This window comes from Elgaria multicarinata, chromosome 3, assembly GCF_023053635.1.
Source record: "Elgaria multicarinata webbii isolate HBS135686 ecotype San Diego chromosome 3, rElgMul1.1.pri, whole genome shotgun sequence".
Lineage (NCBI taxonomy): Eukaryota > Metazoa > Chordata > Lepidosauria > Squamata > Anguidae > Elgaria > Elgaria multicarinata.
Window position 1 is genome coordinate 154,412,463 of NC_086173.1, and position 15,408 is coordinate 154,427,870.

General features: G+C 45.0%; 1 protein-coding gene across 1 annotated transcript; it reads left to right on the forward strand.

The window, feature by feature from the left end:
* The first annotated feature begins 1,506 nt into the window (after positions 1–1,506).
* LOC134395587 (zinc finger protein OZF-like) lies at positions 1,507–9,258 on the forward strand. Its single transcript, XM_063121747.1, has 4 exons — positions 1,507–1,594; positions 4,089–4,163; positions 5,321–5,407; positions 7,225–9,258. The coding sequence occupies exons 1-4, from the start codon at positions 1,507–1,509 to the stop codon at positions 8,580–8,582; spliced, it is 1,608 nt and encodes a 535-aa protein (XP_062977817.1). The 3' UTR covers positions 8,583–9,258.
* The last annotated feature ends 6,150 nt before the right edge of the window (positions 9,259–15,408 follow it).

The following is a 15,408-nucleotide window of genomic DNA, read 5'->3' on the forward strand; positions in this document are numbered from 1 at the left end:
CTGCTGAAATTCTTTTTTCAGTACAACTGTTAAAGAAACAGGAGCCCTGTCCTCCTTTTCATATGGTCACCCTAAATAAAATCATAATAAAATAATAAGAAAGGGAAGAGAATGCACCAAATAGGCACAGGGGACAATAAAACGAACAGTGTAAAAGTAAGAACAAAATCAAGTTCTGAAAGCTGTAGAAAAAATAAAAGTTTTCAGTTGAGCTATGCCTGTCCTTGATGTCAGCCCTCTTGTAGTCCTGATATCCTAGGGTGACTATATGGAAAGGAGGACAGGGCTCTTGTATCTTTAACAATTGTGTAGAAAAGGGAATTTCAGCAGGGGTCATTTGTATGCATGCAGCACCTGTAGGAATTCCCTCTTCATCACAACAATTAAAACTGCAGGAGCTATACTAGAGTGACCAGATACAAAAGAAGGCAGGACTCCTGCAGCTTTAACTGTTGTGATAAAGAGGGAATTTCACCAGGTGATGTATGCATACAAATGATACTTGCTGAAATTCCCTTTTCTTCACAACTGTTAAAAGATACAAGAGCCCTGACCTCCTTTTCATATGGTCACTCTAGATATCCCCCTCCCGAGTGTTCAATATACAGGCGGAGGGGGTTGACTGAGCACCTTTCTAGTGCATTTCAAGTGCTTTGATTCCAGAGCAAAAGTTTGTGGATGAGAATGAGGCTCCCGACCACAGCTCTGGTGAGGCAACAGATAATGCACATCATTTGAAAACTATTAGGACTTGGGGGAGACTCTAGAATTTCTACCAAACCTTAAGCTGCCAACTACTACTACTTTTTATATTTATTTATTTATTTATTTTATTACATTTATATACCGCCCCATAGCTGAAGCTCTCTGGGCGGTTTACAAAAGTGCTGGTATTAACATTTAAAGCCCTAAACGGCTTGGGGACAGGCTGTCTGAAGGAACGCCTCCTCCCCTATGTACCTCCCTGGACCCTAAGGTCATCCTCAGGGGTCCTTCTCCGTGAGCCCCTGCCAAAGGAAGTAAGGCAGGTGGCTACCAGGAGGAGGGCCTTCTCTGCTGTGGCACCCCGGCTGTGGAATGAGCTCCCTAAGGAGGTTCGCTTGGCACCTACATTATATTCTTTTAGATGCCAGGTGAAGACCTTTTTTATTCTCCCAATATTTTAACAGTCTATGAATTAATTTTAACTTTGCTGTTTTAAATTTGTATTTTAAATTTGTATTTTTGCATTGCTGCTGTTTTTATCTTGGTTGTGCTTTTATATTGTATTTTATATTATGGTTTTATACTATTGTTTTGTTTTGAATTGTCTTAAATTTGTAAACCGCCCAGAGAGCTTCGGCTATTGGGCGGTATAGAAATGCAATAAATAAATAATAAATACAAGTTAAAAACAGTAAACATTAAACGTATACAAAATTTAAAACCCTCAAAAACAACAGTATAAAAACAACAGCATCCATTTAAAAACAACTACTTCTCTATTGATCAGAGTTTTCTGATGGGATGTTAAAGATAGAAGAAGACAAACCAGAGTTCCCCGCTGCTCATGAAGGCTCGGAGACGAGCGAAGCTGTCAGAGGTTGCTATTCAGGTGAGAATCGAGTTCGATGCTGAATTCGGGGCTGCACAAATGGATTTGTTCCGGATCTGTGGCGTGCTTCTGTATATCAATCATTCACAGGTTTCTTTTGTGCACTTCCCCCTGCCCCGAAACATCTAGGATTTGGACTTTCTGAGAATTTGCCGGAATGTTTACTTTGGCATCTGATGGAAAAGGAGAGCAGAGCAGCAAAAGTAGGGATCCACAGTAAAATGTTGCAGTGTCTACCCAGGCCCCAAGAGGAGTGCTCCAGTGCATAGTTTCAGATGGCTTGGAAGAGGAGCTTTGTTTAGGCCTCACAGGAGGAAGGAGGCTTCAGGAGGGGGCAAAGGCGAAAAGGCATCTTTGTTTTTCTTTCCTGCCCCCCTGAAATAACCCCCAGTGTGTGCTGGGAAGCACTAAAAGGCTTGGGTTCGGGCCTAGCTGCCAGTCCTGTACCTGAGTGCTGCTTTTCCTTACCACCACCACTGTTGTCTGGGCCAGAGCAAAAGGCAGGTGAGCAAGCAGGTTGCATGATGACGAGGAGATTTCTGGAGAGTGAGCAAGGGAAAAAGGTTTTCTTTCCTCCTCCGCTCCTGAAACCTCCTTAAATAGCAGCCCCTAATACCCCTTCCAGGATTGCTGTGTGAGCAGGGTGTTAAGGATCCCAGCTTCCACGTTATATTTTGGTTTTTTTGCTAGAACCCCAAGATCCACCAACCAGACCAGAGTGGAAAGTATAGGCTTAGGAGTCAGACAGGCACTTAGAATTTATTTATTACATTTTTATACCACCCAATAGCCGAAGCTCTCTGGGCGGTTCACAAAAATTAAGGAGCATGTGCTTAGCCCAGGGTGAGCTCCCAGCTCATTTTGTGACAGACCTGGATTTGTGCCAACCCTTCATTTCACCAGGATAATTTGAGGTGGAGGAGGCTTTATCATTTTGCTGTTATTGTTAAACAATTGGGGCTCAGAAAGCCATGCCAATCTACTGCAAGTCGTCACCAAGAATCTACCAGGAGATCCCCTCTACCTTTGCTCCACCCATGATACAAAATGTCCTTTTTCCTTTTCCTTCCTTCTGAAATCTCTCCATATAATGCAGGGTAGGAGGTTTTTTTATTATTATTCTCAGGAACTTACTAAGTTCTAAAATAAATATGTACAATGCATACGATTATTATTTTTTTAAAAAAAATAAGGGACATTGCAACAATGCCTGTGCATTCAATTAAACATTATAACACCTATAAAAAGCCTTAGATGCAGTGTGAAATGTTTTATAGGTTTTATAATGCTTCTGACTGTTTGTCAGGCTGTGTGTGTGTGTGTGTGTGTGTCACATGTGAGTTGCATGTCATCCACCCCGGTACAGAATTTTGGGGACTATTTATCTATATATTAGATTTAATGCATTAATTTATTATAGTAATACCTCTCCACAGATCTAGACACTCTCACTTTCAACACGTCACAGGAATAGAGTGCTTGTTGAAGTTGAGAATGTCTAGATCTGTGAAGAGGTATTACTATAATAAATTAATGCATTAAATCTAATATATAGATAAATTTCCCCAAAAATTCTCTACCGGGGTGGAGGATGCAACTCACATGTGACATGCCCACCCAGCCTTTTTTTCCAGATAGTGCTAGCCCTCTCTCTTCCCCCGCCCTGCAAAATTCGCAGCAGAAAAAATCTGGCGATTTTGCTGAAAAACAAGGTGTGCAGGAACTACTCACCTTGTTTTAGAGCAGGGATGGACAATTTGCGGCTTTCTAGATGTCTTGGCCTACAACTCCCATGGTCTCTCACCATTGGCTGTAGTGGCTAGGGCTAATGGAGTTGTAGGCCAAAACATCTGGTGGGCCCACCCCTGTTTTAAAGCACAGTCATGGGGGGGGGGAGTTGCCATCACTGTGGTGTTACATGGAATTTCAATGGCAAATTTGGTGATGCAGCAGTGTAGGTGCACTAGGGTGACCCAATGGAAAGGAGGACTAGGCTTCTGTATCTTTAACAGTTGCCTAGAAAAGGGAATTTCAGCAGGTGTCATTTGTATATATGGAGAACCTGGGGAAATCCCCTCTTCATCACAACAGTTACAGCTGCAGGAGCCCTGTCCTCTTGAACAGATACAAAAGAGGACAAGGCTCCTGTAGCTTTAACTGTTGTGATGAAGAGGGAATTTCACCAGGTGCTGCATGACACCTGCTGAAATTCCCTTTACAATACAGCTATTCAAGATACAGGAGCCCAGTCCTTTCCATATGGTCGCCCTAGGGTGCACTCAATGGTGGGTTCTAGAAGGGAGGATAAATTACACCTCCCCACAGATCCCCGGTTGTTGCTCATGCCTGCTCTATGACATTGGGATGTCCCTTCATGTTCTCTCTGCCTGTGATCCTGTCTCCATCAAAGTAATTCATAAAATAAGATGCAGTAAGATGAGGTCCTTTGATGTATCCTTTTGACTCCTCCTCTCATATCTCTGATCCTTACCAGGTTTTCCTGTTGTGACGATAAAAGTGGAAGAAGAAGAGGAGCCATGGGAGTCAGATGCTCAAGACTATGAACAAGGTAAGGCCTTTCTGGAGGGCTGATGGTTATGGTGTCAGCTTGCTGAAAGAGGCACATGCTTGATGGCCCAAGGTGGTGCTTCAGTTACATGGTTGGTGGGTGTGCGTCTGCGTGCACAGCCTCTTTATTTTTTGTGATGCCCCCTCCAGCAACTAAGATGATTAAGGGGCTGGAGCATCTCCCCTATGAGGGAAGGTTACAACAGCTGGGATTGTTTAGCTTGGAAAAAAGGAGGCTGAAGGGAGACCTGACAGAGGTATGCAAAATTATGCGGGCTGTGGAGAATGTGGAGAGGGAGACGTTTTTCCCTTCCCTCATCATACTAGAACCCGGGATCATCCCATGAAGCTGATTGGTGGGAGATTCAGGACAGAGAAGAGGAAGGAGTTCTTCACACAGTGCAGAGTTAAACTGTGGAATTAGCGCTCACAAGATGTGGTGGTGGCCACCAATTTGAATGGCTTTACAAGGGGGTTAGAGAAATTCTTGGAAGAGGAAACTATCAATGGCTACTATTTATTTATTTATTAATTTATTTATTTATACATTTGTATCCCGCCCTATATCACTGGGATCTCAGGGCAGCGTTCAGAGAAAGTCCATTAATCCTTCCAGTATCGGAGGCAGTATGCTTATATATACCAGTAGCTGGGGAACATGGACTGGAGGGTGCTGTTGCACCATGTCCTGCTTTGTTGGTCCCTGGCCGACGGCTGGTTGGCCACTGTGTGAGCAGAGTGCTGGACTAGATGGACCCTTGGTCTGATCCAGCTGGATCGGACCAAAGGTCCGTTTGGTCCAGCATTCTGTTCACACAGTGGCCAACGAGCTGCAAAACCTTCCTGGATTTCCCAGGAGGCCTGTAAACTAGTCCCAGCAAGCCAACGAGACTGCAAGTCCCTGGTCGACAGCTAGTTGGCCACTTCCGTGAACGCCACTCAGTGAGCAGACTGATGGACTATATGAACCCTTGGTCTGATCCAACGTGGCTCTTCTTCAGTGTCCTGCAAGCAGTGGAGGGTAGGGATGGGAGCAGGCGGAAGTGCTAAAACAAACCAGAAGTCAAACCCGTTGAGTGAGATTCACGCAGTCGTCATTCCCTTTGACCCTGGGAGTTTTGATCATCACAACTTGTCTTGCATCTCTCTTCGGCTCAGGGTTTCCTGGTGTGATCATAAAGGTGGAACCAGAAGAGGAGCCGTGGGCATCTGATGGAAGCGCAACTGTCTCGGGGGTTCAGTCAGGTGAGCACTTGGTTGGGCTATCTCACGGCCCCACCATCCACGCAATGGGCCGGATCACATGGAAGGGGCAGTGTTGCTCAGCCCAGCCCAATACTTTCACCTGCACCTTTGGGTATTAACTCAAGGGTGTAGCGGAAAATTCCTAGACTCTTGAGCTGAAAGACTAGTTTTAGGGGAAACATTTATTTATTAACCTTTTTATATACTGCCCGATAGCCAAAGCTCTCTGGGCAGTTCACAACTGTTAAAAGCCTACAAATACAGACGATAAAATGCAATATAAAAGTTTAGAATTAGAACACAAAAATAAAAATATCCAAACAGAAGCTAGCAGTAGTGCAGAGATTTATCATACAATACCAGACAAAAACAAACTGAAAACCTCAAATGCCTGGGAGAATAAAAAGGTCTTCCCCTGGCACCGAAACGAGCACAATGTAGGTGCCAGGTGAACCTCTCTAGGTAGCTGATTCCACAGCTGGGGTGCCACAGCAGAAAAGGCCTTCTTTTTAGTAGCCACCCACCTTGGCAGGGGCACCCGGAGAAGGAACCAATTCTTCAGTATTGGTGCCACCACTGAGAAGTCCCTGCCCTTCATACCTGCCCGTCATATTTCCAGTGTTGTTGAGACAGAGAAGTCACTTTAAAGGCTTGGGCAGCTTGATGTACGAGATGGTGGTCCTTGAAGTACTTTAAATGCCTCCTGAAGATTTATTTTTATTTTTTATTTTTTGTTACATTTTTATATTGCCCATTAGCCAAGGCTCTCTGGGCAGTGCACAATTAAAACCATAAAATACAAGTGTCAGATAAATGTAAAACATCAAAAGTTTTTTTAAAAAAAGGCAATATAAAACCAGCTAAGTTAAAATCCAGAGAAAGCCTGTGTAAAAAGTTATGTTTTCAGGAGGCATTTAAAAAATCTTATATTTTCCACCTCCCGAACCACACAAGGGAGGGTTTTCTGGAGGGTGGGTGCTGCTTCAGAGAAGGCCCCGCCGCCAAGGTTCTTCATGGGGACATTCCGTTCATTTTGGAATGGCCAGCAGGACCTCCTCTAAGGATCATAGCTTTAGACCAAACATGCATTTTGGGATCCACTTTTTACCATATATCTGTATGGTGGTAGTCCTGCTGTTGCTACCCTCCTTAAGTCAGGTCATGAGCCAGTAGAAGTTAGCCGTTGGCCATGCTGTCTGTCTGAGACAGCACATCTGGAGGTCATCAGGTTGGAGAAGACTGGTTTACAGCACTGAAGTGACCAAAAGGTTTAGTATCTCTTTTGCGTTCAACCATTTTCCAGCTCTAAAATTACCCTCCCCATGTTATTTTTCCGTCATTGGGAGAAAAGGTATCTCTCTACTCGTGTGGGTGAAAAAGCAGCTGGGGGAACTCAAAATTCCACTGTTCTCTGCTCCAAAAGACAACCCCTCTCTTTTCACACAGGCTTTCCCTGGGCTGTAACTGCTGCTGTGTTTAATTTTGGGGTTTACATGGTATTTTTTAAAGCTTTATATTATGTTTCGGTTTGTTGCATTTTATGGTTTTAATTGTAAACTGCCCAGAGAGACTCAGCTACTGGGCAGTAGAAAAATGTAACAAATAAATAATAAAATATATGCAAATCACTTGAGAAATAGCTACCTGGACACAATGTCGCTCTGCTGTGCTTACTGATTAACGAATGAAGGGAAGTTTGGTTCCTTCAGTGCCCCCTTTGACCATCCCTGCACAATCAATTCTCTTGGCGTCTTTCAAATGCTTCCTGTTTGCATAGAATTGTGCTTGGTCTCATGATTCTCCGTTGTTTCCAACAGGCAACGGTTACGTGAAAGAAGAGCAAGATTTTTTGCCCGGAAGCATGAAGCACATGGAAACCAACAGGGCCATGACGAGGGGGAGCGTTTTCCGCTATCTGGGCAGGGCCAATCAATACAGAGCAGACAGGCAACCGGGAAGCCACACGGGAAAAAGAGTGAGCAAGAAACCCTACAAATGCTCGAATTATGGGAAAATCTTCATTTGGAGAAAATATTTCCTTGCCCAAGACAGAAGCCATACCGGAGAGAAACCGTACACGTGTTTGTATTGTGGGAAAACCTTCAACGTGCGGTCGTACCTCCTTGCCCACGAGAGAACCCACACAGGAGAGAAACCACACAAATGCTCGCTTTGCGGGAAAGGCTTCAACGTGCGTTCCTACCTTATCGCTCATTGGAGAACCCATACCGGAGAGAAGCCGCACATCTGCTCGTTTTGCGGGAAAAGCTTCAGTGGCAGGTCCAACCTCAACAGGCACCAAAGAAGCCACACGGGAGAGAAGCCCTACACCTGCGCGGTGTGCGGGAGGAGCTTTAGTCACAAGGCGCACATGATCAGACACGAGCGCATCCACACGGGGGAGAAGCCCTACAAATGCTCGCAGTGCCTGAAGAGCTTCAGCCAGAGTTCGACCCTCATTTCTCATGAGAGAACCCACACGGAGAAACCATATAAATGTTCATACTGTGAGAAGAGCTTCAGCCAAAGCGCCAAGCTGGCAACGCACGAAAGGACCCACACGGGTGAGAAACCCTACGAATGCCCAGCATGTGGGAAAGGTTTCAATCACCGGTCGGATTATATCATCCACGAGAGAACCCACACAGGGGATAAACCCTATGCGTGTTCCATCTGTGGGAAAGGTTTCAGCGGGAGATCCAACCTTACCAGACATGAGAGAAGCCACACGGGAGAGAAACCCTACCTCTGCTCTGTTTGCGGCAAAGGCTTCTGCCATAAAGCACACCTCCTTCGCCACGAGAAAATCCACACGGGAGAGAAGCCGTACAAGTGCTTGGATTGCGGCGAGAGCTTCAAGCACAGGACTGACCTCATCGGCCACGAGAGGAGCCATTCAGGGGTAAAGCAGTACACCTGCACGGCCTGTGGGAAAAGCTTCAGTGGGAAATCAAACCTTAACAGACACAAGAGAAGCCACACAGGCGAGAAACCCTACACATGCTTGGTCTGCAGCAGGAGCTTCAGTCACAAAGCGCACCTGATTAGACATGAGAGAATCCACACTGGGGAAAAACCGTACAAATGCTCGCACTGCACGAAAAGTTTCAATCAAAGCTCTACCCTCGTTGCTCACGAGAGAACCCACACAGGAGACAAATCGTGCAAATGCTGAGTTTTTTTGTAGGGGGGGGGGAGGGAATCGCTTTTGGGTTTTGGAACATTAAGCCCTAGAGGTTGCCAATGGATTGCATGCATTGTGCTTTTAAAACTTCATCCAGCCCCTAATGTGCCTTTTAGGCAAAGAGGGTGACTTTTAAAAATATTATAAATAAACGTTAGGAGGAAAATGGCGTAAAAATGTGAGGGGGAGGGCTTCTCAGTCACACCCCAGTCTTTCTGCAAATGGAGGATTTCCCTAGAAAAGTGTTTGGTTTTAAATGCTTTCCTCAATCTCAGTTCAGTATGGTTTTAAAGAGAAAAAGATAATCTGTCAAGGAAAAGTGCCATAGCTCAGCGGTAGAGTGCATGTTTTGCATCCCAGATCAAGATCCCAAATGCAATCTCCATTTAATAAAGGTAGCAGAACTAGGAACACTCCTTGCCTAAGATTGGTACTGGGTTAGAGAGAGCAATGGTCTGCTTCACTTGGGGGAATTATCGAAACCTCGGGGGAAGGGAGACACAAAGTGGAGGCAGTTGCTGGGGAGCGTGAATGGGAGGGTGCCGTGGCACTCACAACTTAAGAACCTAAGAAGAGCCCTGCTGAATCAGACCGAGGGTCCGTCTAGTCCAACACTCTGTTCACACAGTGGCCAACTAGCCGTCAGCCAGGGACCAACAAAACAGGACATGCAACAGCACCCTCCCACCCATGTTCCCCAGCAACTGTTGCGCACAGGCTTACTGCCTCGAATACTGGAGATAGCACACAACCATCAGGGCTAGGAGCCATTGATAGCCTTCCCCTCCAGGAATTGATTCAACCCCCTTTTGAAGCCATCCAAATTGGTGGCCATTACTGCATCTTGTGGTAGTGAATTCCATACTTTAACTATACGCTGTGTGAAGAACTCCTTCCTTTTATCCGTCCTGAATCTCCCACCAATCAGCTTCATGGGATGACCCCATTTGGTTCTACTGTCATGGGAGAAGGAGAAAAAGGTCTCCCTATCCACTTTCTCCACACCAGGCATAATGTGTACACCTCAGCCTCCTTTTTTCCAAGGTAAAGAGTCCCAGTTGTTGTAACTTGTTTGTGGGTTTACCGTTGGGGCAGCTGGTTGGCAGTCTGAACAAAATGGCTGTGGTCTGACCCAGTGTGGCTCTTGGAATCATAGAATAGCAGAGTTGGAAGGGACCTACAAGGCCATCGAGTCCAACCCCTTGCTCAATGCAGGAATCCACCCTAAAGCATCCCTGACAGATGGTTGTCCAGCTGCCTCTTGAAGGCCTCTAGTGTTCTTAGGTTCTTAAGAATTCTTAATCGGTGATGCCGAAATCCACACTACATAAAGAAACAATACATGATCTGTTAGGTGATCTGGTGGCGATGGCCGCTGGCTTTGAGGCCATGAAAGGGGTAAGAGACATTCCTGGAGGATAGGTCTCTCAATGGCTCCTGGCCAAGAGAACTAAATGGAACTTCAGGGGCACTATACCTCAGCAAACCAAGTACTGGGGACAAGCAACCCTGTGATTTGGCAAAATGGGTTCCATTAATTCAGGGCTGGGGAACCTGTGGCCCTCACAATGTTGGATTCTAACTCTCGTTAATCCCAGCCAGCATTGCCAATGAACAGGGATGATGGGAGTTATAGTCCAAAACTTCTGGAAGGCCACCGGTTTCCAGCCCTTGCACTAGTCCTGGAAAGTCAATGCCACAGTAAATCTGTTGCCATTTAAGACAGCCCTCCCCAAGCTGATTGTTCCCAGATGTTTTTGACTAAAACTCCCATAATCCTTGGCCATTGACCATGCTGGCTGGGATTAATGGGAGTTGTAATCCAAAACATTTGGAGGGCATCACCAGGTTGTCTACCCTTGTCTTAGCACAGCTTTCTGGAATCTGTTCTTCAGATGTTTGGGACTACAACTCCCAGCGTTCCTGACCGTGGCTATGGCTGATGCGAGTCACCAGATTGGGGAGGGGTGCTTTAAGAGGTCACAAGACATTTGGTTGGTTTTTCTACAATGGACCAACAACACAGCTACCCCTCTGAAACATGTTGAAAAGCAAGCTTAGTCTGCAAGCCCCATAGAACTCAATGGGACTGATTTCTGGGTAGACATGTATGGGATTGTGCTGTAAAATATCACTATTCCTTTTTGTGTGTGTCCAAAACTGGTTTTTAATTTCCTATTTTTAGGATTAAAAATATTGGTACTTCTTACATGGTAGTAGTTTCCTTGCCTAGCCAGCGCCCATAATCTCTACCTATAAAGCGGAAAGTATGTGTGTGTCACGTATGTCCTGAAATGTTTACCCACTTCCAAATATGGTAGTGCCTTGATGCTGTTCACCCAGACAGGTATTTGTGTACATGGATCAGAAAAAAAATCTAAAAACATGAATTTGGGGTTTTTAAGTATTTTTAAAGAATTTAATTAAAAAAAAAATGGTTTACGCCTACTATTCCCAACATACCTTGGGTGGAACTCCCAGCATGCCTTGGGTAGGAGGCCAGACTTACTGGCCTTTGACAGCCATTGTGATTCCTAAAGTCAGTCAACCCAATTCCACATAAAAGGAAACAACCCACATAAATGGGCTGCATCCATTTGTGGTGCCTCCTCCCACCTGCTATGTGTGGTTTTAAAATCATAACTAAATACAGCAGCATGTCTTTGAGAGGCCGAACATTGGACATGCTCAAAAGCACCCTGTCCTGATATTGGTTTTCTCAGAAACTGAGGAAAACACACGTAGAGCCTTCACCCTTAGGAAGGAGGAAAAGGAAGTACTCTATGCATGCCCAGAAACAGGCTTGACGAAGGCCTGGCCCAGTCCAAGTCCTTCAGTACAGGCTCCTGATGGAGCACTTCATGAGTGAGAAGTGTGAGCTGAGGCAGTCCCAACAGGACTTGGCCGGAGTTGTGCGTGTCCGCTGACAGTCGCTTACCTCTCCTCCTTGGTGATGCTACTCCTGGATGCTCTGTTAAGGGGCAGCATCAGCCACGAGAGGAGAAAAGTGTCTCTCAGAGGACATGGGCACCTGAGGGCCGCCAAAGGCATGCTAGGAGGTGTAGTACTGGCATCATTATCTCTCAGTCCTAACTCGCCCCCCAGTAACTGACTGTCCCCAACTGCCACTAACTCCGCCCACCATTCCATTCTAGCCTCAGCTGTCAGTCATTCCTCCATTCACTCTTCTGTTTCAATAGCCTTGGGTGGGAGGGAAGGTTTATCAGGCTGTGGCAGCCATCATCTGGAAGTGGCTCGTCATCCTGAGCCTGAAGGGAGAGCACCTGGGTTGGCTGCCTCAATTACTAGGCCCCATCGGGAGCAGAAGGGAAGGAGGCTGCAGCTCTGGGCAAAAAGCATGCTGGGAGTTGTAGTTTTTGTTTTCTGTGGGGACAAGCAAAATCATGACGACAGCTTCAAGATGGCCCTGGCCATCTTGAAGGATGAGAGAGAGAGAAAACTAATTTGTTTCAAAATTACCTCACAGGCCTAGGACAGGCCTACCTTGCAGGGTTGTCGTGAGGGTAAGAGAGGGGGGGAAATGAATTTAATTTGTTTAAAGGTTAACTCACAGGCCTAGTACCGCCTGCTACTTTAAGATGGTGGATCCGCTTCCCTACTATATGTTGTTCAGATATCTGGGCAATGCCGGGTATATTTTGAAAACATATTTTTAGGTTTGCATCTTTTTTAGCTGGTAGAAAGGGTGTTGTGTATCCTGATCGTTTTTAAAGTTTAGAAGGCTGCTCCGGCCAAGGCATGATGGGAGGTGTAGGCTTTTCAGGTAAAACAAAAAATGCGGTTTATTTATTAAAATAAAATAATTTATTTAAATATTTTATTTATTTAAATAAAATAATTTAAAATAAATTAGAGCTTTATTTTAAAGCTCTAATTTAAAATACAGTTCTTATTAACACAATTTCCCATTTATTCTAACAAAACAATTTACTAAACCAAACAAAACAACAACCTAAAAATGAATAAGATGCGTAGAAGTTTATTATATACCAAATAAATGTTGTAAACATTAATCATGAACCCAAGCAACACCGGGCATAGCTAGTAAATATATAAAATGTGGATAAAGTAGATAAGGGCAAGATGGAGTAGTGTTACCGAGCAAGCAAACAAAGAATTACATTAACATTTTAATTTCACATGGAATTTTGGGTTAATCCCTCAGTCTGTTTTGGGGGAATTCGTAGCGACCAATGTTTAGCCTGGAGAAGAGAAGATTGAAGGGAGACATGATAGCACTCTTCAAATACTTGAAAGGTTGTCACACAGAGGAGGGCCGGGATCTCTTCTCGATCCTCCCAGAGTGCAGGACACAGAATAATGGGCTCAAGTTAAAGGAAGCCAGATTCCGGCTGGACATCAGGAAAAACGTCCTGACTGTTAGAGCAGTACGACAATGGAATCAGTTACCTAGGGAGGTTGTGGGCTCTCCCACACTAGAGGCATTCAAAAGGCAGCTGGACAAGCATCTGTCAGGTATGCTTTAGGGTGGATTCGATGGCCTTATAGGCCCCTTCCAACGCTACTATTCTATGATTCTATGATTGGTGTTTTGACTCCCAAAATGGCTTATTCTTTAACCTTTATTTTGACATGTTGCAGTAGCAGGGAATATAATGTATTCCCTGATTTAATGAAGAAAACATTAAAGACAATTTCCCTCTTTCTAGAATGAAGTTGCAGCTTTTATTTATTACACTAGGAGTTACAATTGTTACATAAGCAGAAAAAAAATCCATTTGGAATGGATTCAGAGGAGCAGAATGAAAATGGTTAGTGATATGTAAAACAAGTCCTATGAGGAAAGGTTAAAGGAACTGGGTATGTCTAACTTGGTGAAGAGAAGACTGAGGGGGGACATGAGAGCATTCTTCAAATACCTGAAGGAAGAGGGGAAAGATTTGTTCTTTACCCCAGAGGGCAGGAATAGATCTAATGGGGTTTAAGTTACAGGAAGGGAGATTTTGGTTGAACTTAAGAGAAATCGCTTGATGGTAACTTATTATAGAGCAACCTTTCCCAACCTTGTTCTCTCCCTGGACTATAACTCACCTGAGTAAAGATGTATAGGGTTGCACTGTAAAACTGCCAGGTTAGTTGATAAGAGCACATTATTAAATGTTTTGGGTACACAGGTGGCTATCCTGCAATTGAGATTAGTTACTCATAGAAGTTTGCAGTCCTTTACATAGTCATCCAACTCCAGGCGCTTTCCCATGCTTTCTGACCTTTATCACAGTTCTTTTTAAGATCAGGGATAATGAGCTATTTAAATATCACAGGTTGAATTTCTCTGTGAAAAGAGGAAATGGTGCTAGAACAGCTATACCACATCACCATCTAGTGGCTGTATAATGAAAGATACAGAACTTGCAAAATAAAGGAACTTCTAGGGGCAGGGGGAGCGGAAGTGCGTGTAAAGGGTAGATCTTAATCCTACAGAAAAGAATCTGGAAGCTGAAGCCCCGGTAAACTTACAGGATAAAAAGCCTCAGTGTAGAGAAGCCCAAAGTCTCTTTAAGACAGGCGTGGGGAATGTGTGCCCCTCCAGATGTTGGTGGACTGCAAGTCCCATCAGTCCCATTCAGCATGGCCAATGGTCAGTGATAATGGCAGGTGCAGTCCAAGAACGTCTGGAGGGCCACAGGTTCTCCATCCTTGCTTTAACCACACAAGAACATGCGAGTAAACTTACACAGTCCAAGCCAGGAGACACAGTGTAACACCATTGTCTGGCTGCAGGGCCGGCACCAGGTTTGAGGGGCAAAGTACACTCTATTGTTGCACCCTGGCTGGCTTAACCTTGCAACAGCGGTGGCCAGCAGCAGTATTAGATGGCTTAGGACTGCCATTTTAATTTCCCACAATGCCCCATGCTAGCGCTCTAAGGCCAGAGAGATATAGCCCCATGCCACAAATCCTGTCACCTGACTCATCGCCCCTTTGGTGGAGTTTATATACTGGTGGCGGTGTGATGTGATTGGGAGTTGAGTAGGGTAACCATATGAAAAGGAGGACAGGGCTCCTGTATCTTTAACAGTTGTATTCAAAAGGAAATTTCAGCAGGTGTCATTTGTATATACAGTATGGAGAACCTGGAGAAATTCCCTCTTCATCGCAACAGTTAAAGCTGCAGGTGTCTTGCCCTCTTTTAAATCTGGTCACTCTAGTATAGCTCCTGCAGCTTTAACTGTTGTGATGCAGAGGGAATTTCACCAGGTTCTCCATATATACAAATGACACCTGCTGAAATTCCCTTTTCTATGCAACTGTTAAAGATACAGGAGCCCTGTCCTCCTTTCCATATGGTCACCCTAACGGGTTGAGTTATATCCTATGTTCTACCATGCTGATGTGGGTGGGGTGGGAAGTGATGATGGGCAACTATTTCTGCACACCTACACACACACACACACACATACTGAAGTTACCAAGTCTTGGGCTCATGTGAAGTTGCACCATTGATATGCATATGGATTGAAGGAGGGCAGGATTTGGCCTAAGTGTCCCACACACACACACACACACACACACACACACACACACACACACACTACCACATGGTTTTAACACATGACTCCGCCCAGAATATCTTTGCCTGCAAAACAGCTCCATTGGTGGAGTCTTCAGTGATGTATATACAGCAGATGTCAGAGGCTCCGATGTCAGTGGGGTAGTGAATCCGCTCCGGGTTTCAGTCAGAGCTCTAAAGGAGCTATCCAAAGTGCTCCTCCAAAGCACTTTGGATAGCTCCGTTAGAGTACCGTCTGTTCTGACTAAAACCTGGAGTGGATTC

Coding starts and splice junctions, on each gene's coding strand:
- LOC134395587 (XM_063121747.1), top strand. CDS start 1,507: ATGTTAAAGATAGAAGAAGACAAACCAGAGTTCCCCGCTGCTCATGAA. Junction 1,595..4,088: donor TGTCAGAGGTTGCTATTCAG/GTGAGAATCGAG, acceptor GATCCTTACCAG/GTTTTCCTGTTGTGACGATA. Junction 5,408..7,224: donor TGTCTCGGGGGTTCAGTCAG/GTGAGCACTTGG, acceptor TGTTTCCAACAG/GCAACGGTTACGTGAAAGAA.